The sequence below is a fragment of the Carassius auratus genome, chromosome 13 (genome assembly GCF_003368295.1).
Source record: "Carassius auratus strain Wakin chromosome 13, ASM336829v1, whole genome shotgun sequence".
NCBI classification, from domain to species: Eukaryota; Metazoa; Chordata; class Actinopteri; order Cypriniformes; family Cyprinidae; genus Carassius; species Carassius auratus.
In genome coordinates this window covers 22,075,713-22,086,090 of record NC_039255.1, presented here as the reverse complement: position 1 = coordinate 22,086,090, position 10,378 = coordinate 22,075,713, and the positions used below count along the sequence as shown (strand labels likewise).

Sequence of the window (10,378 nt, the reverse complement as noted above, 5' to 3'; positions counted from 1 at the left end):
GAACAAAATAAAAGTATATAATTTTATGTTTGTAGTTTATTAAGAATATATTTAATTATCCCACAACATAATTTAATATCCACTTGGGGGAGCAGTTAAACAGTTTATTAGGGACAATCAAAGCTTACTTTCAAACAAATTTTTTGGCATCCTTCAGTCACACAATCCTTCAGAAATCCTTTTAACAATCTTATTTTCTACCAAATAAACCCCATTTATTATTATCATTATCATTATCATTATCATTATTATTATTATTAATGTTGAAAAGAGCTGAGAATATTTTTCAGTTTTTTTTAGGGGGAATAAATCGAAAGAACTGCATTGTTTTTACATTTGTTAGAGTTATCTCTATTTGTCACATTTATATTATTTACATCAAGCTTTTGAATGGTATAGTATTGTATATTGTTATTGAAACTTCATAATGTTTCACTTGATTATACATTTAGTCAGGAATTGTAGTTTGGAAAAAGTATTTGGAAAAAGTCTAACTAGTAAAATGTTTACACTTTATGTGAAAACTAGTACAAATAAATAAAAAGAGACTTAGGCTACTCATGTTTATGATCTCTGCTGAATAAAGTGCTTCATTCTTTTTTCTGAGGAAATCCATTTCTCAAATCCTCAACCACATCACATCTTTTTGGGGTGAATTATGTCTTAGTCCTCTCATCGCGAAGCAAACAGTAAAATAAAATAAAAACTTGAAGAACAGTCTCACTGCTTTTTGTTCTGTGTGGGCGTATTCAAGCCGTGCGCTTCAGTTTGAATCTGAATAGCCGTTCAGCGCGGGGGCGTGGTCACATTAGATATAATGAAGGGAGACTTGAAAAATGGACATCGCGTTGTTTTCATATGGATTACTTTATCTCAGAATATTTGTTATATATTCGGCAGCACTTGTTTAGTTTAAAAGTAGACATTTCAGGCTTTCTATAGATATCTCTCTCATGTCTCTTTGTTGAGTATTCACGGAGTTACAGTTCATTTTAATGACGTGTTTGTACATGACGATCAGCGGAGACAAAGACTGCAGACAGCGCACTTTGTTTGTTATCTTTAATTTATAAGTGCACAAAGGTTCTTTGTTATTATGTCTGTATCCAAAAATAAACTAGACCCTTTACAGATTCGATTGATGTATTGCCCTTATCTGTACGATTAAAACTGAGAGTGCAATTTAAGTTCTTTTCGGGGTTATCAGGAGAAAATGACTCAAAACGCATATATGCGTTAATCGACTCGAAAGGGTTAAGAAAATGGTATCGGATCGGTATATTGGTTCATGTACTCGCCGACGCCGATGCCAGATTTTTTTGTGGTATCAGCGATATTTCTGATACTAATATCAGAATCGGAACAACTGTAAAAAAAACTTACGAGAATACTTTCAGAGACAACTATTTTGAGATAATTGTGTGTGTGTTCATTCAGAATTTATGATGCGATAAAGATTAATTAATTATGTGTATACGCATTGTCTGAAATTCTACTGTAAGCGCGTACTTTGAACGAGTGCGCATAAGCTCAGAACGCGCGAATTGTTTAAAATGCTTGAACCGGCAAGATTTAGAAACAAGTGCAAACGATCAACTACGATCCGTTTCACCCCTTCAAGCGAGAGAACAACCCAAATCAAGTTAGGGGATATATTTTGGAGTCCTACTGGAAAACGTCGGGCTAGCGATTGTATGAGCGCTGCACCTCAGATCTATCCAGTTTGTGAACCGTTTTCCACACTGGTTTCGTTCAACAAAATAAATGATTAATTTAAAAGATTGACTCAAAAGAATCATCTGTTCACTAATCGGATCATGAACTTGTATTACCGAGCCAAATATTATCTATTATTGAACACCTCGAATGAATAAAGATCAAGTTCATCTGTAAAGCACATAAAGCTATCGTTTGACTTTATAAACTTCAATTCGATGCATGATTCGTATGGATCTGTTAACTGAATGCAAAACGTGAGTTCTGGGAGATGTTTTGTGTCGTGATGAGCATGTATCGCTAACTAGGAGCCGCTAAATGAACAGCTGCTGCACGCAGGCTTTTTTTTTTTTTTTTTGTTTCAACGGAGGATCAGTTGCCCTATTGGTTAAAATCCCCAAACTGTATACTTAAATATTAAATTAATAAATTAAATCAAAACAGGGGCAGATGTGTTATGATGTCGTGGGCTGCTGTGGGCCAGAAAGTCCAGGGCCACTTTTTGGTCCCAGTCCGCCCCTGAGGGTGAGTAAACAACAGAATTTTCATTTTTGGGTGAACTATCCCTTTAAGGCTCAAAAAATAAAGACATTTCTAACAGTTATGTGAAGTGCGTATAAATCGTTGAAAGTCTTTATTTTTATTTTTTTATTAATTTTGCTTGCTAGTAAAGCTGTATATCAGTGGGCGATCTTTACACACCAGGATGAAAGGCCTTTTTCTATTGGTCACTCTCAGTTAAAGTCACAGTTAGACCACGCCCACTACATTTGCCCAGATTCCCCGCCACTGCAGCCACAGTCTGACAGAAGAGCCAGGAGGTTGTATCATTGCGAGCAACAGGTTGTGTACTGGTAACTTCACATCTTAAAAAGTAACAAGTGAACTTAATTATTCTCTCGTGCTGTAACATCTAAATATGTAATGCTAGCTAGTACCATTGTAGATTTTATTAGCCAACATTATAGCTAGCTTCCAAGTGTCAGGCCAATATTTTCAGAGAATATCGATTATTATAGCTCCAGTGACATGAGGTGAGTAAAGCACATCAAATCACTAGCCTATTTGGCAGATTATGATTCATAACCACTGTAGCCTTGCAGAGACTTTTCTTTGAAGACCTTTTAATGAACTAACTTCCACATTTCAATATGCCCCTGACTTCTAAGGGGAGTTTTTATTTGTGACTACTCCAAACAGCCTAGAACATCACGTTTTTCTTTTCTGTTTGCAGGAAGATTTGGTGTTGATAGAGGAGGCAATATCTTCGACCCGATGCAACATCATCCAATGTTGCAATAACCTTTAGGGGGTACAGAATCAAAAGCTGAAATGAACATAGTCAATTATCAATTTCTATTTTGCTAAATTTGTCCTGGGTGGTGATTTTCAAAGCGGATAAAAAATTATAACTATAATGTATGGGGGAAGAGCACTTCGACCTCAGCTCAGTAATATCATCACAATATCAAAACTCCTCAGGTTGGTTGTATTGATGGAAGTTAGAAGTGAAGTGAAGTGAAGTGACATTCAGCCAAGTATGGTGACCCATACTCAGAATTTGTGCTCTGCATTTAACCCACCCGAAGTGCACACACACAGAGCAGTGAACACACACACACACACACACACTGTGAGCACACACCCGGAGCAGTGGGCAGCCATTTATGCTGCGGCGCCCGGGGAGCAGTTGGGGGTTCAATGCCTTGCTCAAGGGCACCTAAGTCGTGGTATTGAAGGTGGAGAGAGAATTGTACATGCACTCCCACCCACAATTCCTCGACTCGAACTCAGAACCTTTCGATTGGGAGTCGGACTCTCTAACCATTAGGCCACGACTTCCCCTTAGAGAGAGAGAGGGGGCGAGGGAGTTTTCAGGAGTGATGATATTACTGCACCGAGGTCGAAGTGCTGCAAAGTGCTCTTCCGCCATACATTATAGTCTTCATTTTTATCCATTAAGGAAATTGCCACTGTTTATTTTGTGTCATCATACTTCCTGTGTAACTACTCATGTAACTGTCTTTCAATAGGGAAAACATTTGTGTTTGGTAGCTTCTAAATTCATCCCTGTTTGGATCCTAAGGAATGAACGGTGCTAAGCTAAACACTAACATAGTGGTGCCGTGCGTTACAGCGATTGAGTGCACGCACTGAGACGGGAGAGGTACGTGTCAACTCATCTAAGTTGAGGGCAGAACATAGTGGAATATAGAAAAATGGTGGCATTTTCCGTTTAAGGAGCTGATGAATTGGTTAATTGAACCTAAATATCCAAATGAATCGTTTCACAGAAGTGAATCTGACTTTGCATCACTAACACGGATCACAAAAAAAGAGTTTGTAACATCACAAGATGGAAGGAGCGTATACTTCACAAAAAGCTTTAATCAGAAGTCCAATGATTTAGAGCACTGCCAAGTATGAGTATTTTGGGATATGGATCCCCGGTGGCCATTTTTGAAGTCTGAGGTGTATGCTGGGTATTGTAGTTCCCTGACCTGAAAGTCTATAGCGCTTGAGTGAAGTATTAGTTAAATGTGTTCAGTTGAACACCTTTGTAAAAAAAAAAAAAAAAAAAAATTATTAAAACAATTTTAGACTAAATGATAATATTCAATAATAATACAATATAAATAAATATGCTAAAACAGACTTGAAGTGTAGGCTATGTTGTAATTTTTTTATGTTGTCATGTGAAGCATTAGGAATCGTGTATTTCTCAGAACAAATAATTGTCTTTTATCTTTAGAAAAAGCCAGTCAGGTCCTGCTGCTGGTGTCTGAATATCCAGTCGGTCTTCATCATGAAATTATGAACCCGTCATCACTGCATTCTGGAGGATGTGCGTTGTGTTAGACAGGGTGTTTCGTGACCTGAAGGGGTTTGTTTGTTGAGTTCTCTGTCTCTGCATATTGAGTGTGACTGGTATTTTTAGACTGGTAGCTCATGCCTATTTCATCATAAACTATGTAAGCAGGGCATTGTAATAATAGGTTAAAAGTATACTTTTATATACTAGAAAATGGGCCAATTTAGTCCCAAGGAGTTTTGAAATAGTACACTTACAAGTATACTACTAGTACACTGATATTTGCTTACTCACTACATAAAGTAAACGTAAAACTATATATACTTGAACTTTACTTAAGTATACTTTATTAAATAACTTAAAGTATACTTCTTTTTGATAGGGGAGGTCAAGTCATTCAGCTACTTTTACTCATTTTATTCCAACACAAATTATTTGTCCACAGAAATAAATAAAACTTCAACTTATTTAATGCTCATTAATGCTTAAAATTTCTCCATATCTTTCATAAATATAATTTTTTTAAGATAAAAAATTCCCTTATTGCCATTTGCTCTGAGCCACGGGTTTGTTTTACAAAACAGAAAATAGTGATGAGTGGGCACATGCTGGGGCACTGTGAAGGGGGGGTAAACGATGACGATTCTCGGGGCCCATGACTAAGAGGGGGCCCAGAGAAGCCCCCAATAAAATTGTGGTGCTAAAAAGAAAATATTTGATAGTAAAAATTATTAACTTTATATTATTCTATTTGCTGTTTCCTGGTGTCAAAAATTTTATTTGTTTAGGAAACACAAACTTCCGTGGGCCCCTCTCCCCCTCTCGATTATCATAAAATGGTTTAGTCCGCCCAAATTGTATCCAGTAACCAAGGCAACACAATAGCGCCAGCAGATTCAACTTGACAGAGGATGTGAAAATGCCTCAAAAATCTGGAAGTCAAAAACGAAAAGAGAAAAAAATAAGAGAAGTGAAAGAGGCGGCAGTATGTTGCCCAATATTTCACAAGAAAAGGTGGGTTTGTAAGTAGGCCTAAATTGTCACGGGATCGCCCGTGACAATGATCGTAGCCTACGGCACTTTTCTGTGCGTACGCACGCTTTGTACATGAGGCCCTGGCTCTCTACGGTAGCATTTTTCGATAAGTTAGCACGGTTCGATAGAGCAGGGTGCAGCGGGTGCACGGCTCACATGCAGCCGGTGTCAGCATCTTTGTACGAGGCGGCGCCCACTTTCAGCACCCTGCTGCGATCCACGCTGTTGCACCTGTCTCGCAAGCAGTCTAACTTCATGAACTCGAACTATCAGCTGTTTGTGAGGTTTCAGTGCCTCTCTTGAAGATGATGTGGAGTTGTATTACTACACTGTCCCCTATATTGTCAAATACAGCATGATTCATCTCTGCCAACCATCTTCACATAATACTTTCACATTATCTGATCCAGACCGTCGGCAAAACTCAATTTAAACAGCGCAAAATGACTGCCTGTGGACGTTATAGATAGAAATGATTATATTTCTGTTTTTATTCACACAATAAATATTTAAACTAGTTTTAATGAAAATTCGTGTAGTTTTAGGAAAAGTCAGGGAGCAGCAAGGCTTTGTGATTTATTTAGACAAAGTTACTATAATATAAATATATGTGAATACACTATATGACACATGTACAGCTATGCACAGTATATACATTATACAGTACTGAAGTAGTGCAGTATTACAGAGGACAAATTACAGGTGTGGATGGACATGGGATGGAGTTCAATTGTCTGATTGACTTAAATATATGAGAATTATAGTCAAAATACCATAAAAGAGCATGATTTTATGTAAATTAATATGAAAAAACTCTCAGCTGTGTTGGGGGCCCTGTCAAGATTATTTTCATGGGGCCCAAAATCCTCAGCAGCGCCCCTGGGCACATGGCACAACCACAGCACTCTGAGTAGAGCTACTGGAGAAGTAGCATATGCCATGTGACCAGAAGTCTGCTAGAGTCAAGTTTTAAAAGAGTGAAAAAACGTCTCAGTATCAGAGAGAGTTGGGTGACAAGAGTGACCTAGAGCATAGAATTACATTTCATCTTTTTCCAGATTGTGTGAATTCTGGGTGAGTGTATTGTCTTTTAATTAAGTTTTGGTTGTTAAGCTGATTCTTAAGATAAAGAAAAATGTTCAACGTATGATTGGATGGTTTTATCTAGTGCTCTTTTAATGACCTGTTTACAAATATTAACCAGTTATTAGCATATGTGTAATAATAGTAAAAATAAAAGGTTTTATCTAGACATTTCATCTAGCCGTATTAGCTATTTGTTTAAGAAATAAAACTGAGGAAAAAAAATATTGAACTAAAGGTGACTAATAATAATTTATAAATACATTAAAACTGTAACACATAAATCTAGCATTTAATAAAATTTGATGAACCTAAGTGACTATAGAGCTTTTGAATAGATTCAGTAACACAAATTTCACTTAAACTATATGTGAGATGGTTATATCCTGGTGAGTGAAGTTTTTTTTTTTAGATGTAGAGAAATAGCTAGGTTTAATTGTGGAAATATCAGAACTGCTGACAACTAACAATAGGACATGAAAATGTGACGCAGTGTGTTGCAAGAAAATATCAGACACAGTATCACCGCAGGACAACTTATAAGAGCATCATCCAGTGAACATATTGAGAAAAAGTTATCACATACTTTCATTTAAACGTGAACAAAGAAGACAGACACCTGTTGAGAATATCAGCAGGATCTATTCATTGTTAAGCTAGAGAATCCACAAAAGGTGGAATAACTCTTTCTGGTTGGACTTTAGTGTTTAAAGACTAGTTGAATTGCACAGAGATTCTGGAGATTAACACATCAGTTCCTCTAACGGAGTGATTTTTTAAGGCGAAACAGAACTGTTTTTTGGTGCTGTTTTTCAGTTCTTATCCATGATGAAGGTTTTGATCGGCTTGTTTGTTGTGGTGTTAGTGGATGTGGTCGCTTCACAATGTAAGTAATGGCTATTTTATCTATAATTAAAACATAAGCTGTTCAAACATGCCTTACAAAGCATATACCCTACTATCTACCAAATACAATTTAAGTGTATTTAAAAAAAAAAAAATCATGAAATCTCTCTGTCTCTCTCTTTATTCCAACAGGTCCTAATTGTGACACCATGAAATGGGCCAAATGTGATGGAACACCATGCCAGTGCAATCTTCAGTTTTCTCCTTCATACTGGCAAAAGATTGATTGTACAAAATGTAAGTTTTCTTTTATATTTGCTCTCAAAGTTGTTAATTTGGTAATAATAGTTTTACTGGTAGTTTTTTATTTTTATTTTTTGGCCTAATTTACTTAAATGTTAGCGAATTTGGTTTTAAAAGATTGCACCAGTCTCCCAGTGTGCTTTAGAGAAATTGTGGTATTCACCTAAGCTTAGTGAGCCCCAACTTCCATAGTTCATACCAACAAGCCAGGCAATTTGTTCCTCCCATCAAGTGTAGTAAGTGTCTTCAATTCTCCCTATACCTACAGTGATTCCCAAGTGCTTCCTCATGAAAGCAGAGATGTATCGTGCCAGGAAAAACATGAGCACAAGATCCATTGGTGGGAAACCTGTAGAAAGTGCCTTTGTGGACAATGATGGCTTCTATGACCCAGAGTGTGAGAGCAATGGAAAGTTCAAGGCAATCCAGTGTAACGGCACTGAAGTGTGCTGGTGTGTGAACAGTGCTGGTGTGCGCAGAAGTGACAAGAGAGACAAGAACATCAAGTGTGATCCTGTGGAGACCTAGTGAGTGTTGTATTAACCGCTGTTAACATGGTGTTTTTCTGACTGACGCATGTGGTTTGAATGGTACTGCTATTTGTGGAAGGAAGCAAGACTAGTGAATTCTGACAATACCATGTTTTCTTCTCTAGTTGGGTTCGCCTGGAGCTGAAGCATAAAGATGGTCCTGTTGCTCTTGATGCTACCAAACTGAAGATGTATGTCACAATTGATATCTAATGTCTCGTGGGACCATGAGAAATCTGAAGTTCTGCTTATGTTTGTTTTACTGATGTTACTCTTTTACAGTGGGATTGAGAATGCTTTGCTGGAACGTTACAAGTTGGATAAGAAATTTGTGTCTGAGGTTCAGGTAAGAATTTACTGATGTTATCGAACCCCTCACCTTGGTGCTTGCAGTACAGAACCTAACACGACCCACTTCCTCTTTTCCAGTACGACAAAGATGGTCGTCTCATTGTTGTGGATGTCAAAAAGGAAAAGGGGGAACGTGTTCCAGACCTGTCCCTCATGACTTACTACATGGAGAAGGATGTGAGTGTCGTTTCTTATCTTCATATCAGGTGTTATGTTGTAACTTGATTATGTAAAAATTAATTTGTCTCTTGTAGATCAAAATTACACCCCTCTTTTATGATGACCGTAAACCATTTGAAGTCAGTGTTGAGGGAACAAAGGTGTCCATGGAGAACATCCTGGTGTACTATGTAGATGAAGTGGCGCCCACCTTCACCATGCAGAAGCTGACTGGTGGCATCATTGCTGTCATTGTGGTGGTCAGCTTGATTGTGATTGCAGGACTTATGGTTCTGGTAAGTGCCATATAATCAAGTTTCATATAAGTCAAGTCAAGTAATGTAACCTTTATTTGTAAAGTGCTTTATACACTACTGGTTGTGTCAAAGCATCTTTACAGTGTCAAATGGGGAAATAGTTTGTAATTGATGCAAGAAGACAATACTTTTTTGCAGCTAAAGTCAGTTCATTGAAGATTTAACTTGATGGATGCTCGTCTTAACTGTATTTCCTCCTCTATTTAGTTCTTCCTCGCACGGAGACTGAAGGCCCAGTAAAGTAAAACACAAGTTAGTTCTCATTTATTTCAGTATGGTCCAAACTTTGTGGGTACTTCAACAATAGAATGCAAACTTTTGTGTTATAACACATTTCCTTGTGTATTTGCAGGCCAGAGAGATGGAGAGCATGTCTTAAAGCTATTAATAATGACATACTTGAGATTGGAATTCTCAATTTGTCAATCAGAATTTATGGAATGAAATTTGAACAGATTGAATGGAAGCATTAATATATGAATGGGACTCTGAATATATGGATTGAAAGTCTGAATATATAGAATGACAGTTTGAATGTATGGAATAAAAGTCTGAATATATGGAATGGAATTTTGAATATGTGAAATGAAACTTGAATTTGAATTAAAGACTGAATATATAGAAGGAAACTTGAATGATAATAAATGAAAGTCTGAAAATATGGAATGGAATTTTGAATATATTGACAAAGTTTGAATATATTGAATAAAACAAATAGTTTAGTTTTATATGTATTAACATATACGTGTATACGTAAATAAACATGTAAACATAATTATAAAAAAAGCAATTTCTGTCATTGTTCATCCACTCACAAGTTGTCCCAAACCTACAGTTTATTATTTTCTTTCTTGTGCTGAACACAAAAGAAGATATTTTGCAGAAGCTGATAACCAAACAGTTGCTGGTTCACATTGTGTTTGATAGTAGTGGGGGGGGTACTCTGCATATCACTGTGAACCAGCAAGTGTTTGGTTTTCCACCTTCTTCAAAATAGAGTTTATGTTTAGCAGAAGAAGAAAACTCATTCAGGTTTAAAACTATTTTTGTGTGGGTACGTGAAGATATAAAAAAACAAAACACCAACCTAAACACTTACCTTTAAATTTTTGGGTGAATTATTCCTTTAATGTTAATAAAACACCAAACACACAGAAAAAAAAATCACTCAATACTCTGGACTGAAAAACTTTAAGACTGTTGCTTTACTAGGATCAATGTATATT

General features: G+C 36.8%; 1 protein-coding gene across 2 annotated transcripts; it reads left to right on the top strand.

Moving 5' to 3' along the window:
• The first annotated feature begins 5,500 nt into the window (after positions 1–5,500).
• On the top strand, positions 5,501–9,850 carry LOC113113033 (tumor-associated calcium signal transducer 2-like). Of its 2 annotated transcripts, none has more exons than XM_026279138.1 (10): positions 5,501–5,542; positions 7,463–7,532; positions 7,685–7,789; positions 8,064–8,322; positions 8,451–8,516; positions 8,608–8,671; positions 8,755–8,853; positions 8,931–9,131; positions 9,360–9,404; positions 9,505–9,850. In XM_026279138.1, the coding sequence occupies exons 1-9, from the start codon at positions 5,516–5,518 to the stop codon at positions 9,390–9,392; spliced, it is 924 nt and encodes a 307-aa protein (XP_026134923.1). In that variant the 5' UTR covers positions 5,501–5,515; the 3' UTR covers positions 9,393–9,404; positions 9,505–9,850. The 2 variants fall into 2 exon arrangements, with proteins under 2 accessions (XP_026134923.1, XP_026134924.1); XM_026279139.1 differs by lacking the exon at positions 5,501–5,542 and adding an exon at positions 6,508–6,637 and having other exon boundaries at positions 9,505–9,849.
• Positions 9,851–10,378: the final 528 nt, after the last annotated feature.